This window comes from Hippichthys cyanospilos, chromosome 14 (assembly GCF_059441005.1).
Source record: "Hippichthys cyanospilos isolate Australia breed blue-spotted pipefish chromosome 14, RoL_Hcya_1.0, whole genome shotgun sequence".
Classification (NCBI taxonomy): domain Eukaryota; kingdom Metazoa; phylum Chordata; class Actinopteri; order Syngnathiformes; family Syngnathidae; genus Hippichthys; species Hippichthys cyanospilos.
Genome location: NC_142382.1, coordinates 2,991,628 through 3,019,047, shown reverse-complemented (window position 1 = coordinate 3,019,047; position 27,420 = coordinate 2,991,628). Strand labels below are relative to the sequence as shown.

The 27,420-nt window shown below is 40.4% G+C and overlaps 5 protein-coding genes across 7 annotated transcripts; 3 read left to right on the top strand and 2 right to left on the bottom strand.

Moving 5' to 3' along the window:
• Nucleotides 1-26: 26 nt before the first annotated feature.
• yju2 (YJU2 splicing factor homolog) lies at nucleotides 27-3,397 on the bottom strand. Its single transcript, XM_088433390.1, has 8 exons — nucleotides 3,274-3,397; nucleotides 3,037-3,137; nucleotides 2,511-2,655; nucleotides 2,304-2,438; nucleotides 1,417-1,598; nucleotides 1,183-1,342; nucleotides 767-911; nucleotides 27-525 (listed from the first exon to the last, which is right to left on the bottom strand). Exons 1-8 carry the CDS (start codon nucleotides 3,295-3,297, stop codon nucleotides 395-397), a joined length of 1,023 nt encoding a protein of 340 aa, XP_088289516.1. The 5' UTR covers nucleotides 3,298-3,397; the 3' UTR covers nucleotides 27-394.
• A 779-nt stretch (nucleotides 3,398-4,176) lies between these two features.
• LOC148412524 (cocaine- and amphetamine-regulated transcript protein-like) lies at nucleotides 4,177-5,743 on the top strand. Its single transcript, XM_088433400.1, has 3 exons — nucleotides 4,177-4,486; nucleotides 4,585-4,665; nucleotides 5,382-5,743. Exons 1-3 carry the CDS (start codon nucleotides 4,307-4,309, stop codon nucleotides 5,487-5,489), a joined length of 369 nt encoding a protein of 122 aa, XP_088289526.1. The 5' UTR covers nucleotides 4,177-4,306; the 3' UTR covers nucleotides 5,490-5,743.
• A 3,114-nt stretch (nucleotides 5,744-8,857) lies between these two features.
• On the top strand, nucleotides 8,858-14,493 carry LOC148412523 (microtubule-associated protein 1S-like). Its single transcript, XM_088434074.1, has 4 exons — nucleotides 8,858-9,423; nucleotides 9,868-11,939; nucleotides 12,660-13,007; nucleotides 13,090-14,493. The coding sequence occupies exons 1-4, from the start codon at nucleotides 9,027-9,029 to the stop codon at nucleotides 13,243-13,245; spliced, it is 2,973 nt and encodes a 990-aa protein (XP_088290200.1). The 5' UTR covers nucleotides 8,858-9,026; the 3' UTR covers nucleotides 13,246-14,493.
• A 919-nt stretch (nucleotides 14,494-15,412) lies between these two features.
• On the top strand, nucleotides 15,413-18,509 carry LOC148412522 (growth arrest and DNA damage-inducible protein GADD45 beta-like). The gene is made up of 4 exons (XM_088433059.1): nucleotides 15,413-15,534; nucleotides 15,995-16,096; nucleotides 16,891-17,110; nucleotides 18,040-18,509. Exons 1-4 carry the CDS (start codon nucleotides 15,491-15,493, stop codon nucleotides 18,142-18,144), a joined length of 471 nt encoding a protein of 156 aa, XP_088289185.1. The 5' UTR covers nucleotides 15,413-15,490; the 3' UTR covers nucleotides 18,145-18,509.
• A 2,772-nt stretch (nucleotides 18,510-21,281) lies between these two features.
• Nucleotides 21,282-25,289, bottom strand: gng7 (guanine nucleotide binding protein (G protein), gamma 7). 3 transcript variants are annotated; one of them, XM_088432997.1, is made up of 5 exons: nucleotides 25,199-25,289; nucleotides 24,939-25,112; nucleotides 23,294-23,391; nucleotides 22,342-22,457; nucleotides 21,282-22,054 (listed from the first exon to the last, which is right to left on the bottom strand). In XM_088432997.1, exons 4-5 carry the CDS (start codon nucleotides 22,420-22,422, stop codon nucleotides 21,929-21,931), a joined length of 207 nt encoding a protein of 68 aa, XP_088289123.1. In that variant the 5' UTR covers nucleotides 22,423-22,457; nucleotides 23,294-23,391; nucleotides 24,939-25,112; nucleotides 25,199-25,289; the 3' UTR covers nucleotides 21,282-21,928. The 3 variants fall into 3 exon arrangements, with proteins under 3 accessions (XP_088289123.1, XP_088289125.1, XP_088289122.1); XM_088432999.1 differs by having other exon boundaries at nucleotides 24,935-25,221; XM_088432996.1 differs by having other exon boundaries at nucleotides 24,939-25,221.
• Between the last annotated feature and the right edge of the window lie 2,131 nt (nucleotides 25,290-27,420).

Here is a 27,420-nt window from a genome sequence, read left to right as displayed (position 1 = left end):
GACACATTATTTTTTGCATTAAAATCACATTTTATTGACTTGAAGACATTTCTCAAAAAAATAAAACAAAACCATACTAAATAACTTTGATTTTGATATTAAACTCTTAAGAAACAGCTAGAGAAAGGGTTTATTAGTATTCAAAATCTTCACAATTTCATGTTAATGTTACATTACTGTGAATTGCATTTCATATAAAAGTTCCCACAAATAAGCCCAAGTTGTTTTATTTATAAATCCAATCCATTCCTCTTTAGCTGTGGCTCAACATTGAATTGATCAAATTTGTTAGTTAATTCACAAACTAAGAAAAGGTGGCACATTTCTTTTTCGTCAGACATGTTTATTTAAACACTAAAACATATTTCTTGAACGGTATGATACATGTTGGTTCTCATTCGCTGTCGTTGCTCTCGCTGTCTGAGTAAGCGCCCAGCAGGCTGAGTGACGACGACCCGTTGGGTGCGGCGCCGCACAGCTTTGAAGGGTTAGCCGTGCTGCTGCCGCATGGTGAAGCTTTTTTGTCTGTAATGGAGGAAAAACATAAGATATCATTTTTATTCCCCATGGAAAAATGGTTTGATAATACTAAATTCAGTGTAGCGTGTCTAGCTAGTGAATACCGTAAATTAGCTCTAATTTTGATAGTGGTTCCCAAAATACATCAGGATTTGGTCTTATTTTTGTATGGGGGGAAAAATAAATAAAAATGTGCAATTTCATGGAGCAACAAAGCAGCTTTGAGCATAAAGTCTAGACGGGTTACCTGCTAGTGAGCTAGCGGCCTTGACTTGACCGGTTGCCGCTGATTTCTTGCGTACCACGAGTGACCCGAGAGCGCCACCTGCGCCCAGCGTGCCCACACTCTTCTCCCAGCTCTCAACTTTGGCTTTTTTTGCTGTGACGGCTCCCTGGAACATGAAAAAAAACAACACATTGCTCTGACAGCGGTCAAAAAAAGTAAACAAGCTGTCGCCAAAGGGCAAAATTTATTGAAAGTCATTTATGTCCATCTGTTATGAAAAAGAAATATCGGGGCCATGTTGAAAAATTTGAAATGATTATCTGTCTTTAATAATTATTTTTTTTTTTAATGTGACGTCGCACTAATCTCATTGCTCTCGGGGAAATAAATGCAAATCTACATTGCGTGTATGCAGGTGTCAGAGTGGTCTTACATACGTGTGTTTCAGTGGGTTTGTCCGCTGTGAGGATGTCTGTTGGATTGTCGGTGTTGGCGGTCTTCTGTGAAAGGACCTCCCTGCTCTTGCCACTGTTGTCGTCCTCATCCTCTGAGTCTGAGTCTCGCAATCGTTTCACCAGTGCTCGATCCAGCATGTCTCTGAGGGGAAAAAAAAATCGTAATATGTATACAATGTGTACATACGCACACACTGTAATGTAATGTCCAATTACTTGGTCTCCCGCTCGTCTTCTTCTTTCTCGCGCTCCCTCTCTCTCTTCTCCAGTTCTCGGTACTGGCCGAGCATCCCCTCAAAGTCCACCTGGGCCTGCCTCTGGTTCAGGTCCTTTAGTTCCTGGAGGTTCTCCAACACCTCCATCTCCATCTTGGAATCCCGAGTGCGGTTCTCCAGCACCTTTTAGTTGGAGCCGCCAAGTGATGCTATGTTAGCGCAGCATTCAGTGCCAACATTTGGAGCAATTTTGTGGTTACAAGTCACTAACAAAAATGAGGAACTTTTTATGGTTATATATCACTGGTTTCTGATTACAGCATTTTCTTTTTATGTTACATCACAATTATTTTATGGAAAAGCATTGAACGATAAAATATAGCTGTTTTTGGAACAAAAATAAATATTTTATAGAAAGTCTAGTATTATGGTATTATGAAATGTTGCTGTTTTTTGGGGGGCAAAATAGATCTCTTTTGTGATAAAAAAATAATTTAATGGCTAACAATTTATTCAATATCATATCTGTGACAAAACAGCTATTTTGAGACGTGAAGAATGTAGCATTACTTGCACTATTTTGCAGTTTAAGCATTCTAGGACCAAATATTAGAAAAAAACAAAACATGGCAATATGTCATCATTTTAGAACAAGGTCAAACAATGTTTTAGGGCAGTTTGTAGAAAATGCATCAATTGGAAAAAACGCAACAATTTTTATAAAATATATTGTTTTGAAACCTGGCCTGTTTTCTGGGAATATATAACATTTGCCCACAGGTGATTTGACATTCATGTTTATATGATATTTGTGGAGTTAGATATTTTTGTGCATAATTGAGGCCAAGAGCATGTTGTTGAAAATTATCGTTCATTTTTGTGACCGACCTTCATGGGATTGTTGAGCTCCTCGTCTTCTCGCTCCTGCTGGATTCGCTTCTCCTCTTCCTCAATGAGTTTTTCCGCCTGGAAGTTTCGGGTGGCGCCGTGCTCCATGGCATAGTCCGTGTTTTCCGGGTCCGTCTGGAATCAGGGACGGCCAACATTCAACGTCGACCTTTTCAAAATGGCCACCAAGTTTCTGCTTGATCTCACCTTGAAGGTAATCTCCGCCAGGCAGCGGGTACATTTGATGTAAAAGCGGAAGATGGGGAGTCCCATGTACAGTTGGTTCTGGACCGTTTCTTTACGCGCGTTGAACTTCTTTCCCTTGTAGATGTACTCGCCACAGGTTTTACACCTGTACACAATCAAACAATTATAATCTGCTGTGTGAAAGACAAAGAACAGAGGAATCACATTCATTGATGACTTGAAAACAAACGATTATCAGTTTAATCAAATAATCATTTAGGGACTTTGCTCGTGGTTTGGGTAATGACCAATCACTCTTCATCTTTTGATCATGTGATGTTCAATAACTAAGCTGCAATTGGCTGTTGTTATTGTGACATCAGTTTTTATCGGCGGCAAGTCGCAAATGTGGTTTTAAAATAACAAAATAATAACTTTTTTTTTTTTTTTTTACTGCTGAAATGGCTTAAATGTTTCGAGTTCCAACTATTTATATAAGCACGGCCAGACATTATTTGTGATTAGTTGTTGACTGTAGTACACTTACCTCATATTGAATGGTGCCATCAATCTGACCACATACTGCCGATCTTTGGGTAGTTTAAGTTTGGGGATTTTGGCCGGATCAAAGTCCGGGGGGTAGTATTTCTGTAAATAAAAACAAAACATGCGTCAAACCAGCAGCAGCGTGTCGACTGTTGGCTAGCCTCTATCTTTATAATCGGCTCTGTTCAACGCAACCACATGTTATAACGACAAAATATTAGTTATACGTTATACTTACATTTAATACTTTCCTTTCTGACATTCTTGAAGTCGCTCGACAGCTAAATTGGACAAGTAATAATACTAGCTGGACAAGCGAAACAGTTTGCAAAAAATGTACGTAAACAGTACGCTTCCGGTTCTTTTTCTTCTTCGCGTGTATGGATGGACAGACGCAATTGAGGCATTATGCTGCCCTCCACAGTACAATTGTTTCATTGCAATGTTCTTTCTTTCTTTCTTTCTTTTTCCTAAAAAAGGGTTGAATTAATTTATTTTTAGATAGCCTGACCTGGGGAATGTTAAAATAGTTAATACATTGTTTCTGATTCATGTACAGTATAACGTTTTCCAGTTATCTTTTTAGCAAACCGTTTGGAATACTCTGCAGCTCAAAGCCATATGACATGTGGATACGTCTTGGGGAATTATTAATGTGAATCGCTGATGACACTGTCCATGAGTGTATGTGGTGTGTGTGTGTGTGTGTGTGTGTTTAGGTTATTCAAACAGAAGGAAATTGGGTGGGGATTACAAATTGGTGTCAACATGGGTTAACCAGCATGGCCGACTTCCTGCTTTGCTATGTCACAAAATTTTAGTATCGGTCCACAATGTATTTATCTATGTACAGCAGCTGTCAAAAATTTGGAAACACCTTGTGTTATATTGTATGAAGGTCTTGTCATCAACATAATCAACAAATATCGATGGCTGATCAAAGACAGAATATGTTAGACTGATACTGTATCTTTGTTATTTATTGTGCCTCAAAAATCATTAATAGTAGTCATTTTTATGTCGGCCTCGCATCCTGATGGATCGCCTGATCATGGATGGCAAAAAAATGTCTTTTCCAAATCCGAATCATTTTTATCCAGATGACATTTTTTGAACTACTGACCCAAGAAGACACCTGGAATCACTGATGGACAACCGTGACCACCCATCCTCCCTTGGGCAAATTCTCAGTGATGGAGTTCACCGGGGTCATCTCCTCCATCAATATTTCAGACGCTTTCTGATGTCACAGGCCCTTATAAAAATCAGAGATGCACCCCCAAAGTCCAGACACATTTGGCGTCAGCACCATGTTGAGCACCCGGGCCTTCCTCCATCTCCTCCTCCTCCTCGCCACCGCCGCCTTCTTCTACGCGTCCGCCACCGAAGACACTTCAGTGGAGACGCGCTCGCTGGATTTCACGCTGAAAGGTCAACAGGAGAAAGATTTGGTGAGACCCCCAACTTGTGTGCAAGTGTGTGAAATAACAATTGTGTTACATAAAGTATTGCACTTGTGTGTGTATGTGTTTGAATGTTTTGGATGCAGATTGATGCTTTACAAGAAGTCCTGGAGAAGCTGAGGAACAAAGAGATGCCCTCGGAGAAAAAGTTGGGATGGCTGCCCTCTGTAAGCACAAATGACTCTTGACACAGTTTCTTACAAAAATTAAATGTAAGCAAACTTAGACACAATGAGATTAAAATAGTTGCGTACAAAAAAAATGCAAACACGTTAAAATATCTGCTGCAAAAAAGAAGAGTTTTGTAATCATTGAATGAAATGGAAGCAACCTTACAACAAAACAAGACCAAAGCAAACACACATTGAACTTAAAATTAATACATATACATCAAATACATAAAAAACTGCAGCAAAAAAGGTGCACTCAACAAAATTAAATGGAATCAAACTTACCGTGCAACAAAACAAGTGCAAAAAAATAACAAAATAGATTAAAATAATGCCAAAGCATAAAAAGTATAATTCATTTATGAAATGTTTAATTCATTAATCAATGAATTAAATATGGAAATAAGTAAATAATGTTTAATTCATTGTATTGTTAATTAAATTACCAATAGTTATATGTAAAAAAAAGAAAATAAAAAATGAATAATCATATACGTTTTTTGAATATAATGATTGGTCTTTTAATTAACGACATATTTCATAAAACGTTGATTTATTTAATTAAACACCGAATTAATTAAATATTTATGAAATTAATGAAACATTTAAATAAACCATGACACATTTTAATTCAATTTTTAATGGTGCATTGATTTCATTTTTGGCGTCCATAATTATGATTTGTATTTTTGTCTTCATTTTTGTACTTTCAGTGCGACGCAGGGGAGCCTTGCGCCGTGCGTAAAGGCTCCCGAATCGGCACACTTTGCGGCTGTCCACGAGGGACCTTCTGTAACTTTTATGTCCTCAAGTGCTTGTGAAACAACGATGTCATGACGCCATGCATTGTTCTTCATACTCTACTCTTTGTTGTCTTGTGACAATTCAAAGTGTCACACACTGTCGGAACGTTTTCTTGTTGCACAACTTGATCATTTCGCCTAAGGGCAATCTTGTGGTATTTTTGGTGATATCAAATTTAAGATAAGTGCATGTTTCGCCTTAAATTGTTGCGATAAAAGAAATGACAACACCCGGAATGTATGCCCATGAAATTGAAGTATGCGAGTGACCTTGCTTCATTATATTTGTGATAAAAAACATAAATGTTTGTTGTCATTTTTACATATACATATATATATATATATATATATATATATATATATATATATATATATATATATATATATATAACACACACACACACACACACATAGTTCATGTAGTCGCGCATTTCTCGGTGCGATTGAGATGACGTCACATGCGTCATCCAACATGGCGACAAACAGCCGGCTGCAGGAGGAGGAGGAGGAGGAAGGCAGAAGATGAAGAGCAGGAGGATGAAGAGGAGGAGGAAGAGTGAGCAGGAAGTCGAACCAGCGCTGGCTGCTCGTCCTCGTCGGACAAAATTAATTGACAACAGGTACGTTTTCAATTCATATCTCAAATCATGACAATAAAGGAGAGAGGAGGTAAAGAGACGCAGATTTGATAACGACGTGCGTCAGTCAGTCATGTGGCCAGCATCCGATTTTGCCATCAGAATTGGAATAACGTACAGCAGCGACGTAGAAACATTTGTGAAGAAAAACCTTCAAAAGTCTAGTGTGTATGTGAGCTGATTTATGCTTGATCGGACGGCTTTGTTTCCAACCATCACATCTTAAGTACACCCAAATTTCTTGTAATACAATAAAAGATGGTGGTGTAAGATTTAGGACTGGCGATTATGCAAAAAAAAAAAAAAAAAAGCACGTTTTTTCATAATTCAAGTAATAAACTCAAAACACACTTATTTAACAAAAGTGTTATTCAAGCCGAACTAAAGGCTGCGCAAAATGTTTAGCCCGATAATATATACTGATTTTGAAACAGTTTTAACCTAAATTTTGCTTTCATAGCTTGTGCTATCACGATTTGCCTAATTTGACTCATTTTTTGATTCATCAATTTTTAAAATGTCGAATTAATCAAATTAATTCAATTTTTTCCTCCTCTTAATCACTTTCTCAAAATGAATAGCTATGTCATATATATATATATATATATATATATATATATATATATATATATATATATATATATATATATATATATATATATATATATAGTACAAAATAAGTAAATAATACAATAAATATATATACACATAATATATAAAATTGTTGTTTTTTTCACACCTTTACCTTGAATTGTCTTGATCATTGTGAGATGTGTGCAATCGCCATGCCACATGGGGGCAGTATGACGAGGTTAAGCTCCTTTCCTTGCTTTTCAGTACGGCAGTAATATGAGTACTTTTTTGCAGAGGATAAAGAATATATCTTATGTATCTATACAGTAATTATGTCTGTGCTTTTTTTAGTGTATCATTTAACTCAATTCCATGTAAACAATTAAAAAACATTTGTTTTGGCCCACTTCCTCATGAACAAAGTACATTTTTACAGGATTTAGGTGCAATTCATGCATGTTGTGAATGCAAAAGGAAACATTCACATCTCAGTGGAGCGAGTGTACCTAATAAAGTGACTCGCGAGCTACAGCGAGATTCTCCGCTGTCAAAAGCATTTTTCCAGCTCACGCATCAACTTTTAATGAGCCCGAGGCGGACGTTTCAGCGTAAGTGCACACAGCAAAGTGTTGTCTGTGATTGCAGGTATTTTGCTCTTGGGATGCCGACTTGAGGCCTGTCGACCTGATGCGGCAGTTCCCATGCAACCAAAAATCATTTCTCTCTTTCCCCCCCAAAAAGGGCTTGTAATTGTATATAATTGCCACAAGATGGTGGCAAAGCACTTAAAAAGGTGTGACGAAGCATTAAAGGGACAATGTGTAAGATTTAGAGCATTTTTCATTCCAGACAGCAGGGGGTGCTGCATTTACCATTGTCCTTAGCTATAACAGACATGGCAGCCTCCGGAGGGGTGCCACCCCACACGTAATATCATTTCACGATAACTAGACTCACGGTTATATTTAAAACATACTGTTGTCCGTTAAGAAGACATTTATTTGTACATAATCGTTCTACCTGGGTGTATCGATCGAACCCAATTCGGGACCAATACTTTTTGTCGAATGTGGGGGAGCGATCCAGCTGGAAACTGACAGGCCGTTCGGGAAATTCCCGGCTTTCCCGATGGCCCTGCCTACATCATATTGTATATTTCTGTCAATACACCGGATCTAATCTGGTTGAACTTAATTTGTAGCTGAGTGAAATTGCAATTCCTCTTTTCATCTTGAAGGCGAGCCTGAAATCTAGGTGGACAAAAATAAAATCCAATTCGACTTGCACATACAAGTACTGAAAACAAAGACAAAATTGTCGTAAAAGTAAGAATAAACTGCTAGAAATAAATGAATATGTCATGAAGTAAATTCAGATTTTTTTTTTTTTTTTTTTTGGAAGGTCAGTACTTGTGGTAGGCCCACCACTGGCTGTCGCCACGGTAACCCGTCAGCTTAGGAAGGAAGGAAGTAAAGCGAAGGGCGCCGACAAAGTGGAGTGAAAACAATAGAGAGTTCCACACCCGTCGGCAAACTTTGGCGGGAATTTTCATCAGGACAAAAGTATTAGGTCAACATACGGAAATGGAAAATGGAGAAAAAAAAAGCAAACAGCTTTCAACTATCACTGGCCCCGCCCACACCGTCTGTTTGTGAAAATCTATTTTTATGGTAACATTATTTTAGATGATTGTTTTTGTTACATTTCATAAATGTGATTTTTTTTCAAATAATTAAGAAAGTTTATAATATACTTTTTATTTATGTTGCTACAGTTTTTTAAATGTTTTGAATTTTTGAGTTTTGATAAATTCTTTTTATTATCCTTTTATGAACACATTTTTTGTATAATAATAAAAATATAATAAAATAATAAAAAATATTTTTTTACAATACTGTGTATATTTTATATATATTTTATTATTCAAAAAAATAATGCATAACAGTTTCAATATGGCAAATAATTATGAATGATTGCCAAAATGCTAAAATTTTATGTGTACTTCATATTTGTTGCTTTTTTTTTAGGGATGGGAATATTGCTCTAAAAATTTCTTTATGGTGGGCACGGGGTTCAACCAGAAATAGGGCAGCCATTCTTGAAATTCCCAGATTTCCCGATGGCCACCCTGAGTGAAGCTGACTTAAACACTGCCTCTTATCTTTCAGTTTTCAGATGAAGACCACGCCCCCTTATCCTCACCTTCCTCTTCACGTTCTCCTTCCAAGCTCAGCCTGAGGGTGAGTTGTCCCCGGCAACAACAGCGCCCCCTGGAGGAAGCCCTCCCGGTCCACCCAGGTTCCTGTCCCCCTTCACGTGGACCTTGGTGAAACAAAAAGGTGGAATGGCGACCCCCAGCCAGGCGTCCCCGTTCGAACTCCTGCCGCCGCCCGCCACGGTGGGCTTCCTCAAGTTGTCTCGCCCGTGCTGCTACGCCTTCCCCGCGGGCCGCGGCGACTGCGCCTTCTTCGCCGTCAACGGCTTCACGGTGCTGCTGGATGGCGGCTCGGATCCGCAAGCTTGCTTCTGGAAGCTGGTGCGCCACCTGGACCGCGTGGACGCTCTGTTGCTCACCCACGCCGGCGAAGACAACCTGGGCGGCATCAACAGCTTTTTGGAGAGGAAGGTGGCCGAGGCGGAGTTAAACATGACGAAGGACGACGGATCGGCCAGGCTCGTTTCCCCGGAGCTTGGGGTGCTCTTCTTTAACGCCCCTGGCAGATTACAGGAACAGCAACATTGTGAGTTAAATATTTCCAAATATGTGCACGTATTTATATGGTGGCGTTTTGAAACAAGTCCTTGAGTCATTTGACAACTTTGATCCCAAAAAAAAAAAAGACTTCAGGTATTTTTTGATGCTTAAAAACATATATAAGCAGCAATTAGCAACGGGTCCAATGATGGCGGCTACCTGCAGGCGAGCAGCGCTAGATGCTAGCAGTGTTAGCAGCTAGCAGCAACCAACTGACCCATATAGGCTGGCGAGAGTTGTGGGATTACTTTTTAAGGGACTTTAATAGACGTAAATGACTCTGCCGAGACAGTTTCCGTTCCTACTGATCACTTTTTATCAAACTCGAGTTACGTACAGTAAATGTGCTGTTTTGTCCAGCAAAAATCACGACTGTATTTTTGGCTATACTTAGAATAAAATAGTGTGCTACTTTTGCATTTGTCGTCAGGTGTGGACAACGCAGCGAAGAATACAAAGCAGGCGGTTTTAACGGCACGCCTGTTAAGGAAGTTAGACATCCAACCTCATCCCATGTTTCGACCACCGGTGGTCCCCCCCGAGCCCATCACCTTGTTCCAGAAGATGGGCGTGGGACAGCTGGACTTGTACATCCTCAGCCCGGCCAAGAACAGCCAGGAGTACCAGACCTTCATGCGAGACTGGCCCGATGACGCGACCCCCCAAGGGCTTCCTCTCGCAGCCCTCGCCTCGGTGTCCGCCCTCCTCGTGTGGCACCCGGCGAGCCCCCAGGAGAAGGTGGTGAGGGTACTGTTTCCCGGTGTTACTCCACAGGCCAAACTGCTGCAGGGCTTGGAGAAGCTCAAGAGTTTGGCCTTCCTCCAGAAACCCACGGTGACCACCGGAGACCTGGAAAGGATGGGGTACAGTGAGAAGACGAAAAGAGCACAGAGCCAGGATAGTGTCCGTTCCCAAGGGAAGGAGGTGTCCGCCAAACTGGGAAAAGAGGCGAAGGGCAAGGGAAAATTATTGATCATAGAGAAAAATGGCTCCAAGAAAGCCAACGGGAAAGATGCTAAAAAAAACGCAAAGCAGAGTGGCAAGGAGGAAAGTGTCATTTCGAGGAACGGCGTTGGCAAGAAGGAGACCCTAATGTCCAAGCCAAAAACTGACAAATCTAAGCTAAAAAAAGATGCCAAAAACGACGCCAAAACCGGGTCCAAAAAGACAAAGAAGACTCCGGCAAAGGACGGGAAGAATGTACACGTGAAGACCGAATCACAACGTAATGATTCTGCAAGACCAGACAACGAGGTCGGACTACAACTATCCAAACCGGAGGAGAAAGAGTCCCACTCCACCTCCAAAATATCCACCCCTGAGGATATGACTGCTGATTTTCTCCGACTTCGAGAGGAAACAGAAAGAGAGGAGACAGGTCCGACTCATGGAAGCCCAGGGAAGGGAACCGCGGAGAGGCATGGAGACGGCCCTAAAACATCAGACCAGCTCGGAGTTGCAAAGAAACCAGCAAAAGTGGTAGGATTCCCATCCCCGTTGAAGCCAAAGAACGAGCCAAACGTTGAGTTGGACTTGACCCCGACTGAGTACACCCTCCTGGACGGCGCTTTGAGAACCAGCCCACGCTCGCGATCGTCCTCCGATAACCAGGCCACCTCAGAGGAGAGGACCGTCGAGCAGAGCTCCCCGGATTCCCGGCCCAACAGCGCGGGCCACACTCCTTATTGTCTGTCTCCAGATGACAAATGGGGCAACAGAGACACCCTCGGTAGGATTCAGGCCCAAGAAGTAGCAGAAGTCACCCAACCCAATGTTTCATCCAAAGCAGCCCAAGCCAACCCGAGAGAGAAACACCTGACTTTCCTATCTCTGGGCCCACTGAAGGACGGGCCCTCTGAGCCGTCGCCCTCCGTTGCCAACACCACCACTTCCACCCACTCCATGCCAGCAGAAGTGAGCTCGCCTCAGTCCACTGAAGTGGACGAGTCGCTGTCCATGTCTTTGGAGCATGGATCCGCCTCAGGGAGTCAGCGGGATACGGAAGAAACCGGCCATCATCCAAACGGAGGTCACTTTGCTGTGATGTCCAAGAAGCCCTTCAGGTCTTTGGCATCAGAAACGGGGCGCCCTCCGGTTCCGGGTCCTTTGCATTTTGAGACACCGGCTCACGATGTGGACCTGTGTCTGGTTTCTCCTTGCGAGTTTAAGCATTTCAAACCGCCAGACGTCGGTTCAGACGACCACACTCACAAGGCTGCCGCGAAGGACGTGACGCCCGGCGAATCAAACACCCCCATCTGCTTGGAGGAGTGCCCGTCCACCACGGCGGACGGAGTCCTGGATTCGGACGAGGAGTCGAGCAGCATTCCGCCAAACCTCTGCGGCTGTCAGGCCTTACCAAGAGACCCTCTGCCCGCCCTGCTCAGGGACGGCCCGCCGCTGCCTCCGCATCCCGACAGCACCATGCCCGTCCCGCAGTCTGACGCTGGTGCTCGTGGAAAAAAAGGAAAAACGAGTGGTGGGCGAGGGAAAACGCCCGGGGTGAGTTTGTTGCTTTACCACTGATCTTAGATTACCTCGTTTTGTTTTTTGTCTCCAATTTTTTTCACTCCATAGCTTCGGAACTCCCATTTTGAGAAAAACGCGAAACAAACTTTTCGCCGTCTAGTATTCAGTTTTATCCCGCGTCTCATTCTTCAAACCGGGGATTTTATAGAAAGGTCTTCGACGACGCTTTTGGACCTTTTCTCGCTCCTCTGTAACATTTATGATTGTGGTCCCCTCCGATTGACCCCTACCCTTATATAAATATTAGACCCTAAAATGTATCAATACTGACTTAGATGGAGTTTTTGAATTGACTGTTAGAAACGAACCCTGAATCCGAATTTTCGACTCAAATGCGTATAGTAGTGTTTGCGCACGTTTTAGCTTAGCATTCTGAGCTTTATTAAACTGTTAAGTATTCAGTCACAGACGACAATCTCGGAAGTGTCTCACCGCTTCTGCCATAACTTCGCTATTGACCTTTTAATGGAACATGAAAGAAGTTTGGACTTTGGACTGGAGAAACTCTTGTTTGTTAGCTTAGCGCTAGCTAGCTAGCACAACATGACCGATATAGATTTAAAAGTGTACCAAAAGCAAGAAATCAACCTGATTTGTTGCCATATATGTTTCCAAAATGAGAATAATTGAAGAACTACAACTAATTGATCAGATCTGACACATGAGTAACTCCTAAACAGAATTTCTTCTTAGGTGACAGACGCCACACCGAAGTCGAGTTTGGGGAAAACCCGAACAGGAAGCGTCGTTACAAACACTATAAAGGATGCGACGTTGTCACGCGCGTCCAACACTCGCCTGGCAAAATCGGCGCCATCTGAGTCCCGTTGCCCCTCCTCCACCGATGACGTGAGCGTCTTCGTGGACCTGGCCTACGTTCCCTCCGGAGCTTCGTCGTCCACCGTGGGCGCGGACTTCTTCAGGAGCGTCCGCTCGTCCTGTTACGTCATCAGCGGCGATTGTCCAGAGAGGGAGAAGCTCATGCGGCAAACGCTGGACGCGCTGCTCCTCGCCAAGACGGACTGGGAGCACGCCACGCAGGTCTGCGTAGGACTACTCTCATAGAGGATACGTTTTGAAACCAAACCGCAGGGTACAAGTTCTGATTTCTCCTCATACGCAGGTCACACTGATCCCCACCTTCGAGTCGGCGTCCATGCAGGACTGGTACCAGCAGACAGTGGAGCAACAGAAGGAGCTGGACGTGCTGGTCCTGGGTTCCAACAGCACCGTGGCCATGCAGGATGACACCTTTCCGGCCTGCAAAATCGAGTTCTGAGCAACCACTAACTGCTGGGATGCTGAGAGCAACCCCCGAACCCCCCCCCCCCCAAAAAAAAAATCTCGCCGTCGTCTGTTTCGATACTACAATCTTGTTATGCTACACATATGCTAGCACATTTACGTACTGTATCAATATAAACAATTGATTTTTCAAGGTATCACATGGTCACCACATTGTTTCATTCATATATATATATATATATATATATATATAATATATATATATATATATATATATATATATATATATATATATATATTAGTGCTATCATAGGTAAATCATTAACTTTGAAGATTAATATACATTTTCAAAAGCGTGAAAAAAAATAACAAAAATGGCCGTTTCCACAGCTTTCTTTAAAAGTTTGCCTCACTGCTCAATGAAGAAAAAAGCTGAAATTTGCGCATTTTGCAAAACCAAGTTTAAGAAGTCTTTCTATAAGGAGACTCAGAAAAGCTGGCGTGTCATGATGAGTTAGATTTGACATGAATTATCCAAGGAAAAAATATGGGATTCAATGGCCAAAGAAATATGTGTTTCACCAGTTAATCTTAATTAATTATGTAAAATAATTCAGTTAAAACAACTGTAATCACTTGACAGCACTAATATATATATATATATATATATATATATATATATATATATATATATATATATATATATATATATATATATATATATAAATGCGTACTTGCTAGCACAAAGTCAATCAATTTTTTCCCTCCTTTCATTAACAGGATTTAGGAAAACAAAACTAAGCCATCAAAGTAAATAATCACCCAGGCTGCTATTGTGATTGTAACGCATCGATACTGTAGGTGCTTAAATGGGATTGTAATGCAAAACAACCTGGCTTGTTATTGTTGCCTGTGTGATGATAGGCGATCGTTATATTTTGTAAGGGCCCGGCTGATTGAATCATCTGATGTCATCTGTTGTAATCGGCTGATTTTCGATTGATATATGCATTTACCCATGAATCCATTCCAACATAAGTCAATGACATTCAAAGTTTCCTCCAAAGTATCGCAAATAAGTCACATGTTTAACAATTGTTTTAAGCTTTAAGGGTTAAAAAATACGCAATTGTGTTTTTAACATTAATTGTCCGATTCATTCGTTACTGCAATTTTATTCTGCCAAAAAATAAAAAATCCATATCAGTCGGGCCCTAATGTTTTGCACGTCATCAAATGTGACGATGACTTCTGTAAATAAAAAATATTATTTGTCCTGAAGAAAAAATGTCATGGTGTCATTCAGGTTCAATTCAACGCAAGGCAACTTTATTGTTACTTTATTATTATTATGTGGATGAAAATTACTCTAAAAATATTTTAAAAAATACTGCCCAAGGGTATTCCAATTGAATTAGATTTGCTGCTAACTACAGAAACGTTGCTAAAATCTCACATCCCCCAAATTTGCTGCAGAAGTCTACACACCCCAGCATGCCTGCAACCCTAGTGACTCTTTGTGTCTTTCACTCCAACAGGCATCTTTGTATTTATTTTTCGTACACTTTAGAAAGCAATTGAGCTGTGTTTCGAATTGTTTGGGAGACTTGATTTGTGCAAAGTCTCTCTCTGAATCTTGCAAGCTTCGAGCACTCTTCATTCGCATAGTAATGCTGCTAACGGTCGAATTAACATACGAAAAGATCACGTGCACATCTGGAATCAAGGGGCAGTATCGAGTTCGGCTTGCCTTTGAGCAGAGTATAAAACACAACTTTTTTTCTATATTCTTAAGTTTTTGAAAAAGCTACAAGAGCCACTAAAGCGTCGATAAATAGCCCCAGAGCCGCAAATTGTCGAACCCTGGAATAAGAAACTGCATTAACGGACAAATCTGAACGCTTTTGCGCAGCAGTTTGCTGTCTCCGCCACTAGAGGGCAGAAACGTACGTTTATCAAACTGACGTTATTTAGAAAAAAAAGACTCAAAAGTCAGTCAGTTGTTCAACAAACGTCGTCACGTTAGACGGTAAAAAAAAAACTCTTTGTGACGTCATCCGACATCAGCGTGACACCAAACAAAAAAAGGGAAAGATATCAAAGCAACAAAGCAAGAGAGGCGACTCAGCCAATCACAACGCAGCACAGGTTTCGATGCCCACTCCTCCCTCCCTCCCCCCCACCCGGTACAAAAAAAAAAAAGTGTTGCGACATTGCAGGCACCAAGCAACTAGCGAGACGCGGCTTCGAATCGCACTCTTGCGTTACTTTTTGCAAGCATGACTCCAGAGGGGAGTTTGACTTCCAGCGTCACGGAGAACAGGTGAGCTCCCTATCCGACTTTCATTCACTCTCGGCGGTTTCGCGTTGATGAGGAGTCGGCGTCCGAAGTGCGCCTTGTGGGGGGGGCCGACGTGCTTGATCTCAGTTTCAGTATGCAAAAACTATTGTCTTTTTTGTGCTTTTTGTGTTATTTCAATCTCTTAAAATTATGAGCAATGCTTTCATTTAGTAACATTTTTACATGCTTGGCCGGAGACGTCACGTGACTTTAAAGAAACTGTGGCCAACGGATGGCTGGGGGGGGGGGGGGGGGGGCAGTCGCTTTGCTGCAGCAATACTAAACGCGAGCATGTGCTTATGCCCCACTTTTTAAGATGCATTTTCAAGCACAGTATAAACCAATTTTTTTGCACGAGAAGTTGTTCATGGCTTCGATTTCTATTCGCAATGCTAGCAACTTCAAGATGCAAATATGCTAACTGTTCATGTTGATTTTTCAGGATGCAGTCTGTAAGCATGGCCCTGGAGAAGTTGCTGGTGACCGCTCAAAAGCAAAAGTGCCTGACGGTCGGCATCTATGAGTCTGCTCAGCTTCTCAACACGTGAGTTGAGCTCACCTGCTTGCATGAAAATTTCCAGGAAATAAATAATAAAATTCTCGTTAAATGCATTTTTATGGAGGGTAGCTGAAACCCTTGACTAATGCTTAGCTAATATTAGCTGTATATAAGCACTGTAGTTATAACTGTGGCCACTGGATGGCAGTGTTTCCACACTTACAACGCAGATATTACCTATACACAATTCAAAGTAAGGAATGGAAATCAATCTTTCATATGATACCACCCATATTTACGTAGACATAGCGCGCAATTTTCTGTCGGCCTTGAAAGATAAGTGAAAATGTGAAATTTACTGGCCCTTTGGCGCAGGAGTGTCAAACTCATTTTTATCGTGGGCCACATTGTAGTTTAAGTTTCTGTCGGAGGGCCCTTGTGACTGTCAAATCAAATGTACACATTTGGAAATCAGATCCCGCTAAAAAACTGTTCAAAAGGGATAGTGGTAACAAAAGTTGTGTGTAAGATGTGAAGAAAACATGCACATTTTGGTATTTTTGCCACAAATTAGCAGTCATAATTAGCATTTTGCGGGCCACATAATTGGATGTGGCGGGCCAGATCTGGACCACGGGCCTTGAGTTTGACACCTGTGCTCTAGAGATTTACCTTTCCGATAACACGGCACTAAAGGGGCTTGAAAAAGCCATTAAAAATTTCAGCAAGGCAGCAAAACACGAATAGCGTTAAATCGAGGGAACGCTGCTGAAAACTGTGGCAATTTTTTTGAAAATTGTCACGACTCTCCTCACCCGACTCACGTTGTTCTTCTCCAGGGACCCGGACAGCGTGGTCCTGTGCGTGCTGGCCGCCGACGGCGACGAGGCGGACGTGGCGTTGCAGATCCACTTCACGCTGCTGCAGTCCTTCTGCTGCGACAGCGGCATCACCATCCTGCGCGTGTCCGGCGTGCCGCGATTACGCCACCTGCTCGCCGGCGTGGACGGCGGCCATGACCAGCGCCGGGACGGAGACATACACTGCATGCTGGTCACGGTAGGAGCGTTTCAGCAACCGATAAGAATTTTTTTTATGCTGAAGAATTTTTTTTATGCTGATCTTTGATCGGAAAAAAATACAGATTCATTGGCGGAATCGTTTAAAAAATTATAATGACGAAAATGGCACAGATTTTCAGGTTTTTGGCTAAAGTAGTCCAAAAAATGACTGGCACTAAATGAATTAAGTACTGAAGTAATCAATTACTTTAGGCTCTTTATTTACCTGAAAAAAATGCTAGTAGTCCAAAAAATGGCCGGCACTAAATGAATTAAGTACCGAAGTAATCAATTACTTTAGGCTCTTTATTTACCTGAAAAAAATGCTAGTAGTCCAAAAAATGGTCGGCACTAAATGAATTAAGTACTGAAGTAATCAATTACCTTAGGCTCTTTATTTACCTGAAAAAAATGCTAAACATTTCTGCATTCATGCTCTTAACTCTTTCAGCGCCATGCACGAGAATTTTCGTCTTTTAAAATAGTAATAATCATAAGAAATAATACTTTCTCGTCGCACATCCGTCTCCCATAGAAAAGTAATCAATTACTTTAGGTAATTAACAAGTAATCGATTACTTTAGGTAATAAAGTAATATTTAGGTAATTAAGCACTGAAATAAACAATTCCTTTTAGGTACTAAATTCATAAATACATTTAAGTACTAACATTATTGTTTGAGGTAGTAATTACTTTAGTACTTGAGGTACGAAACAACTAAAGTATTTGATTACTTTAGTACTTGATGACTAATGTGATCAATGACTTTGATGCCAATTTTTGACCTTCCTATAGCCCAGTGTTTCTCAAATAGTGGGGCGGGGCCTCCAATGCAATTTGCATATAAACAGCAACTAGATTTACGTCCACTGATCACTTTTTTTGCATGTGGGTTGACGTGGTTATTTTTTGTTTGTGTCCGGCAGGACCCGAAGGCTGACCACTGCCATCTACAGGAAGTTGGCATCTATTGCCAGGAGAGCCTCCGCGTGGACCAGTGGGTCCCCGAGTTGGTCCTGCAGGAGCGCTGATACAAAAAAAAAAAAGTTTGCAAGCCATGTGTGCGCATGAACTTTGAACCGGCACATGCACACAAATGTGGAAGGACACATGACACATGAAAACCGGATTGGAGGAAATTCCACAGGCGGGCCTACGTTGCCGAGGAGCCGGCCCGGCCCGGGCCCGGCCCGTCGCGTATTTCTGGGAAACGGACAAGAATGTGGCAAAGGTGAAAGTATGCGCGGAATTTCCGCGTAGCGTATGATGCAAGCAAGAACCGAAAGGACATTTTCCCGTTCAACATTCAAGTGTCAACTGGAAATTTGCGTACTTTATGAAATGATGTGCTGCCTGTTGTGATTTGACTTGAATAAATTATTTTCTTTATACGGCATTGGCCCAAAGGTCTCAGATTTAGTTGGAAATGGTCAAATATAGTGATCCCTCCTCCTTCGCGGTCTCAGATATCACGTCTCAGTACTTCGTGTTTTTTTTCAGGAAAAATAAAAAATTTCAAAATAAGAAATCATTTAAAAAAATGTGCAAAAATGTACAAAAAATGAAAAAAGCAAAAAAGTACATTATACAATAGTGTATTCATCAAATAACGAAGTAATATTAGTTAATTACTATGTTAAGAATTCTTCAAGCGTTAGAGTTCGTGACGTTTTTTTTTATCTTATTTTGAAATGAATGCTTTTAATTTGTCGGGTCGCTTGCATTTCCGTTTCCTGTTTTACGTTCTGTGCGTCATTTGGCTCGTTACGGTGACGTAGTGAATGACAACGTAAGATCATATTTATAGTTTATTATCATTTATGTTGATAATGCACGCTACTGCCTATGTTTAGTGTTTAGTGTTTATTCTGTTGTGTTCGTTTGAGTAGAGGTTGCACTTTATAGTTTGTAATTGTTGTTAGTTGTTGCTAACCCGCTAATGTCGGCTAAAAATACGGTAAATTCGTTATTTAATGAATATACAATAATGTTAATAAGGATAATGTAATGTTAAATTAAGAAAGGAAATAAAATACGCAAAAAATACAGGGGTTTCAGACTTCGCGGGGGGTTGACACCCCCCATTAACCGCGGAGTAGGGGGGATCACTGTATTGTCCCATTTGGAGCACGCGTGTCACGCCCTTTTAGTGGAGGAACATGAACTGAGGCAAAATTTCTTTTATTATTCATATCATTACTTTATAATATTATTTTATGTCTTTTAAATTGTGTTTTTATTGTGTGTGACTTGTAAGTAATCGTTTTCACTGCCCTGATGACAATTTGACATTTTGAGGGGAGGCTTCACTCATTCAACCCCAAATACGTATTTTTACGTTTTTTTCTTTTTGAAGACACCAGTCATTCAATTTCAGGTACTTGTGTTTTAGATTTATTTTTTAATCAAAATTTTGGCTCAAAATAGCTAATACTAAAACTCAAACTTAAGTAATTAGGTAAACTATCGAGAAAAAAAATGTCTTTGGTATTAAATGAGTTAATTATCACCATTTACCAAAAAAAATCCAATCATTTTCCATTAAACAGCTTTAAAGATGAACCTCACTATTTGTTGATTGGATGAAAAACTGCTACGAGCTCTAAAAAAAAACAAAAAAAAACAAGTGAAGAGCATATCTCATATCATCTTTTTATTAATGCTATCTACTTGTCAATATATTTTTTCACCAACAAATATCCACAAAATATTAACATGAGGAAAAACATGACTCATGTATGTATGGCACATCAGAAAACAATAATAATAATAAAAAAAAAAAATCCTCGTCGTTGTCAATCAAGGCAACGTAATTGACCCCCCAAAAATCTACTGAAATCTAGAGGTGGCGGTCCCGGCGGATTGCGTGATATTTCCATATGAAAAGTATGAAATTTAAGCTTTTCACGTGCACGTACGGCACGACGAGGCACCGGACTGAATATGGACCAATCGCGACCCTTGGCATGTAAAATGGCTGCCGCCAGTGCTGCCGCTTGGACAACAAGGAAGCAGAGCCAGTGCTAGAGACATGAAAGTAAAAAATCCGGGGTGACTTCATACCCCCATTCCGTCACTACCTTTCACACATGACAATGACCAAAAGAATCATTTTGCATTTTGGGTAATGTGAGATTTGCTATGACCACAGCAGTTAAAAAAGCGGGATAAACCGCGCCTGTTTTTTCACAATTTCACACAGGGAACTACCTGGGGAAGAGATTTGAAAAATCCAGCTTTCATGGGCGCTGTGAAAGGGGCTACTATCTTCAAAGAAGATTTCCGGGTCATCTATACGCTTGAATGGTGTGACATTTCACGCGGAGAAAGGACAAAGGAAAAAGGCAACTTTGACAGGTAGTGTGAAAGGGGCTTTTGATACTGTCACTGGATGTCATCGCTACCTTTCTCGCGGAGCGTTTCCCCAATAAAAAGCAAACGTTTCAAAAAGGATGCGGGGTCAAAACGAACATTCTACTGAGCCGATTCCACGGCGCTTTGTTTAAAAAGCAAACCACACAGTCTACTCCTTAACAGATCACGGAAAGAAAGTTTGTACACTGGATTTTCTTTCTTTGTCACTTTTTTTTTTTTCTTAAAGAATGGACGCAAAGAAGACGCCTTCATATTAGCTGTTCAAGACAAGAAGCAAAAAGTTATTGGGGGGTTTTTCTATCGGTAGGTTCATCAAAGGCTGCGCATATATATATATATATATATATATATATATATATATATGTGTATTAGAAAATTGTCATATTAACTTTTTTATGTTCACTTAGTTAGCTAACCTAGCTAGCTTCCAAAATTGCAAACTTTTTTTAAGGTTAGAGTTAGTTAAGTTAACTCAACTCTTTATTTATATATATATATATATATATATATATATATATATATATATATATATATATATATATATATATTACAAAATTGTCATATTAACTTTTTTATGTTAACGTAGCTAGCTAACCTAGCTAGCTTCCAAAATTGAAAACTTTTTTTAAGGTTAGAGTTAGTGAAGTTAACTCAACCCTTTTTATATATATATATATATATATATATATATATATATATATATATATATATATATATATATATATATATATATATATATATATATATATATATATATATTAGCAAACTGTCATATTAACTTTTTTTATGTTAATGTAGCCACATTAACCTCATTTGTAAGCTAGCTAGCTAGCTAGCAAACTTTTTTAAGGTTAGAGTTAGTGAAGTTATAAAGTTTTATATATATATATATATATATATATATATATATATATATATATATATATATATATATATATATAAATATATATATAAAATAACTCTAATATATATCTAAATAAAAGATCAAGTCGGCATCAGGTGGACTTTGTCCCCCTTTTCTGTCATCGTACACAAGACAGCGTTACAGGAACAAAACTAAGAAAACGCTAGCTAGCGTCGAATGCCCATCTTAAGACAAAATATCAACAAAGTACACAGTCAACAAATCTTTCGACACATCTTAAATCTCCTCATCCCCGCCCCCCTAATCTCCCGGCTCCACCCCCAAATTGAAACGCTTCAAAGTTAAGATGACACTTGTAGATAGTTGACCAGCATTATGTGAACATTAGACCAAAAAGCACCTTGGCTCACGCATCTCAATCACTGTTATCGAAAAAACAACGCCCCGCCCCCTGACCCCGCCCCCCTCCTTCCCCCATTTTTACTCCGACCACAGATTATGGCGCTTTTCCAGAGAGGCTATTTTGGGCGTGTCTTGAGTGTGTGCGCGCGCGTGTGCATGTGTGAGGAACGCAGCTATAGGATGATGCAAGGCTTCTTGTCCTTAAAAGGGTTTTCGGATGTGGGCACGCCCACCAGCAGGGGGTCGCTGCGAGCGTGCTGCTCGCAGTAGCTCATCAGCTCGGCGGCCGCTTTGGACACCTGACGGGCGCAGAGAGGTGACGCGGGGGGGTGGGGTGGAGGCATGGGGCGGGTATGACAAAACCAGGAAAAAGTCAGCGTATATATATCATAATATATATCTAACCCTAACCTGTATATTAATTATGTACAGCTACGTTTTGATCATCTCCATTTTAATTGCTTTGCTGCCATCTTGTGGCATCTTTATGTATTACAAACACCTTTTAGTGAGTGGACGTTGTATTTTTGTGGATTTTTTTGCATTTATTCACTATTTAAGTACAAAAATAGTGATCTACGCGTACCTTGATCCGCTCAACCCCTGCCTCGATCCTCAGCTGCTCCACCAGTTTCCTGGCCTGGGCGATATTATTAGTGGTGGACATACTTATCCATCAGAGTACACCAACACTGCTGAAAACTGCGTAAAAAAAAACATAAGAGAGAAGCATTGTAAACAAACGCAAGTGCACTCGTGTTTATCTCTAAACCGAGAGCTCCATCTAGAGGAGCAAAGAAAATATTACAGGTGCTTCATCAAGCTTCGTTTTCCCCTCTGAATTTGATCACATTTGTATCGTGGTGTATTATTGTATGTAGTTGTACAGTACTGTACGGTGTTGTATTATATTGTATAGTATTTTATTGTATTGTGTTGTTTTTGTATATTTGGGTGAGTTAAAACAGTTTTTCTGGTTAAACATCAACCATGAATACAGAAGACAATCAACACGTTTCAGCTTAATAATAATCATTTAATTTTTTTATTATTTTTTTAACTTTCTAGACGTTTTAGACAAATATCTCCCCGTTTGCTCAACGAAATGAAGTGCAAGACAAGGTAGCGATTTTTGCTAGCTAAAACTGCACATTCGAGTCGGATTAGTTTGTTCAAAAGTGATCAGTGGGAACGGCAACTGTGTCGGTTTATGTTTATTAAACCTCCGTGAAAAGTAATCAGACGACATTTGGACATTTGCATCCTGCTGGCCGCTAACGCTGCTAGCATCTACTGCTCCTTGCCACTGCTAACGTTGCTAGCCTCTAACATTGATGCTACGCTAATCGCCGATAGCAGGCGCCATATAATCCAATGTTAGCTTAACGAAGACTTTTTCAAGCATTATCAATCAGCATAATTATCCATTTAACTTGTAAATTGGCCGCCATCTACTTGAAAATAAAACCAAGGCATGTTATTTAGGAAGGGGTTGGTTTTGAAATTCCTCTGCACGCATGCGGGTGAGTGCCGGTTACCCGAATGATGCCAGGCAGGAGTCGGGTGAAGGTGAAGACTTGAAGACCAGCGAGAACGGGACACGACACTCGGCGGTTGGACTCACATTGACGCCTCCCTGCGGGAACAGTCCAAAAGTCAGCGGTAGTGTCCGATTCGAAAAGCTAACAGGGGGCGGGGCTTAAGATGTGGTGAGGCCAATCATGTGACACATGTGGTCTCTCCGGGTGCGGTCTCTCACTGATTGTCCCTCTCTTGACTCGGGAGGATCCAGTTTAATTAATCCACCCTCAAAGTGTGCCCAAGCTTTTCTTCATTAAGTGAGAGAAGGAGAGACAGAGAAATTGTTTGGATTTTTTTGTGCTCGTCACACTAATTTGGAAAAATGCAACATTTTAAGGCAGCACAATTTGATTTAAAAAAAAAAAAAAGAATTTGGTTACAAGCCACAACATTAGGTACGGATGTATATTGAAATTTGTAGCCATGCAATATCAAAAATGTTTTATTAAACTATTTATAAATAGTTCATATTAAGGTATTAATATTATATTGTACATGTAAAATTTTTTAACCTACACATCATGAATCAACTTATTTCATAACACATCATAAAACATATAAAAAATGTGTTTATTTTTTAAATAAATTCTATTGATATTCTATTTATATAAATATTTATATCTATTTATATAAATATTTGAAATTCTTTTTTTTTCTTTTTCTTTTCTTTTTTGACTATGCAGTATGATGAAAAAGTCAATCAAATAAAACCAAATAATGTTTAATATTTGTAATATATGGTTATTATTTTTATACATAATATAATTATCATATAAATATAGTATAATTAATCATATATTTATGAAGTTTTAACATTTAGAAAAACTGCAATGCCCGTAAAAATACATTTAAAAAATACATTTTTTTAAATATGTTGTGTAAATAATCTAAATTTAAAATATTTTAAATTATATTTTACATTTCATATATAGTAAAAATATTTGTATGTCATTAACATCTAGAAATATCTTTTGTTTATCAAATTAATAATTTATTGACTTCATGCATAAATATAATGCAATATAGTTTAAAAAATATAATAGTGGTCTTTTATTACATTTATTGTTGATCAATATTTTAACGTAAAAAAACCATCAGAACAAAAAGGTTTTGATGTTTTTAAAATTAAATGATAAAAATTTCATCATTCTCTCTAGAAATTGTTCATATTTGTATACATTGCATGGCTGCCTGTCATAAATACCGCGTTCAGCCTGTTGATCCCCTCCAAACTTTCTTTTTTTACCAGCATGATCTGACGTGCAACGCGCACACGCACGCACGCAACACGATCTGTGAAAAAGCTGACGCACGACCTAGCCTCTCGCGCACGCGCGTCATCAATCGCGTATCGATCCAATAACGGCCCCGGAACCGACGTGCATGCAGGAGAAACACATTGCGTTTTTTTTTTTTTGGATCCTTGGAACAGTGTGTCCCTTTTCGGATGTCCACACACGCACACGCATCAAGTGAGGGTGTGGGGTCCCTGCAACAGGCCCCGATGGGAAGGTGTGTGTGTGTGTGTGTGTGTGTGTGTGTGGAGGGGGGTGGACATATCCAAACCACGATGCCTTCACGTGAAGATGCGAACGGACCTACTTGTGCGAGCAGTCCGGTTCACTAAGCAATGCGGCCGGAGTCCAAGACCGGCAGCCGGCGACGGGCTGAGCAAATCCGGCTTCGTGACACGGATGGAGTCCGCCTCCGCTGCTGGGGACAAGGGGACGTAGGTGGAAGGGGGGGTGCAAGGGGGCTACGAGAGACAGTCTGCGCCTGCATATATACAGATAAATCTAGATATGTGTACAGGCATTTCAAATCGTGATCGGAAAAGGAGCGACGAATGTGGCCCGACTCACCTCGGAATGCGCTATTGGGGATTTAAAGGGCCAGTCGCTTCTTTCGTCGGCGGACGGGGAGCCCGAAGCCTCCCCCTCCTTTCGCCGAGGCTTCCTCGCGCCCTCTAGCGGCCGGCCGCTGCAACATCACCGTCCCTCGAGCAAAAAAACAAACAAACAAAAAACAAAATTAAAATGCTCTCAAGCCGTTTCCACACAGGAAATCCAGATTTGAAAATGTATCGAAAACTGAAATATGAAGAAAATATTGAGGAAAATACTCAAAGTAGGGTTCCGAACCAGAAGTAGGATTTTTAGAGTTTTCGAAAAGGGTTTTAACCCTCGTGCACACATTGTACACCTTGCATTTCCTCCCTAATTTTACAAATGCTTCTAAAGGTGAAATAATTAAAGATATGTATGAATATTTTTCCTTCAACCGCTCAAATTGTGCAGTGGCATCATTTCTATACATAAATATGTACGATGGATTTATTAACACCCGCAAAAAAATGAAAAATGATAGTGAAGTGATGATGACATTAACTGGTCTCTACCGCCACCTACTGTCTTGAGGTGGAACTCAAGTCAACCAAGAATTTTCTGTATGGTGACATAGATTGACCGCCACTCAATTGAATTTTGCAAAAATTGCAGGAAAATCACAGTCATAATCTTATTCAAATGCATCTCAAAAATTGTAATTATAATGGTCCAAAATTTGGACGATGATTATTTTTTGTACACAAAATCTCGCACGTCCAGCTGCGGTCAAAAGTATCAGTGTTTAAAATCAGATACATTTCAAAGTAGGATTTAAATTCAGGTTAGGGTTTCAAATTGGGATTCAAAACTGAGTGTAGGGTTTTAATCACAAATTAGGTTTTCAAAAATGGAGTTCTGAAATCCGATTAGCAGTTCAAAGTACGGTTTAAACTCAGGAAATTCAGGTTAGGGTTTCAAAGTTTGTTTTAAAATCGGGTTTCAAAGTCGGGTTTTAAAATCAAATTTGGGGTTTCAAGCAGCGTTTACACTCATATTAGGATTTCAAAGGTCGCGCTTCAATTTCAGATTAAAATGTCAAGGTATGGTTTTAAACCCGGGTTAGGGTTGTAAAGTCACGTGTTTAACTCAGATTAGGGTTTTAAAGTAGGGTGTTAAACTCAGATTAGGATTACGAATCAGGGTTCTAAACTCAGAATCAGGTTTTTAAGTAGGATTCAAACTCAAATCAGGGTTTCAAAGCAGGGTTTTAAACTCAAATGAGGGCTTCAAAGTAAGATTTAAAACTCAGATTATGGTTTCAAAACCGGGTTTCAAACTGAGGTTTTGCTTTTTAAACATATTTTCGGGTTTCATATTAGAATGCGAAACGATTTTGGAATGTTTATCAGTTCTTTCTGCAGTCTACTGTTTTGTCACAAGAGGGCGCTCTCATCCCGCTTGTGCTTGGAAGGCGGGAGTTGGGGGTGGGGGGTCGGGGCCGGGGATCGGGGTCTCTCTTATTCTAAGACAAACAAGAGTGCGCCATGAGCTTCAGCCGGAAGCCATATTGACAAGTGAGCGGAAGGGGAGCTTGGGGGCGCACACTGGCACCAGCTCCTCATCCGGGGCGTCGTGGCAGCCGCCAAACTTGTCCTCAGCGAGGGTCAGGCGCCAAGCAAAAAAAAAAAAAAAAAAGAAACCGTGGTCGACGTCAAAGGGTCTCCATGGAAACAACGCGACGGTGGGCGATCAGTTGGGGGGGGGGGGGCAACGCGTGGGCTGTGAATTCTGATGCCGATGACAATTCCTGCTTACGTCATCAAAGTGGGAGGGCGTGGTGTTTTCCATTGCTTCCATGCATGGCAACGGCTGTGCAAATGTGAGGAAATTCGAGGTCTTCTCCGCCGGCCCAAACACTCCAACAAACACGCATCTGTTTTACAACCTCTTGGATTTTTTTTTTCCTAAGCGTCTTTTGTCTTCATTTCATAATCACGTCTTCAAAGTTGCAATTTAAATGACAAATGTAATGTGTAAATATTGTTGGTATTAATCTACGTAGCACCGTGGGTGACGTAACAGATTTCCCGTCCTCTGATTGGTTGAGCAAAATAGTTTTTTCTCGGTCTAAATTGGTTGAAAAGCGTACTTCCCCATTAGCATAGTTAGCTAAAGCAACAGCTAACTTAAACGATTTAATAATTATTTAATGATTGTCAGCAGTGAAAAAAAAGTTATTTTTATCATAATAAATTTGA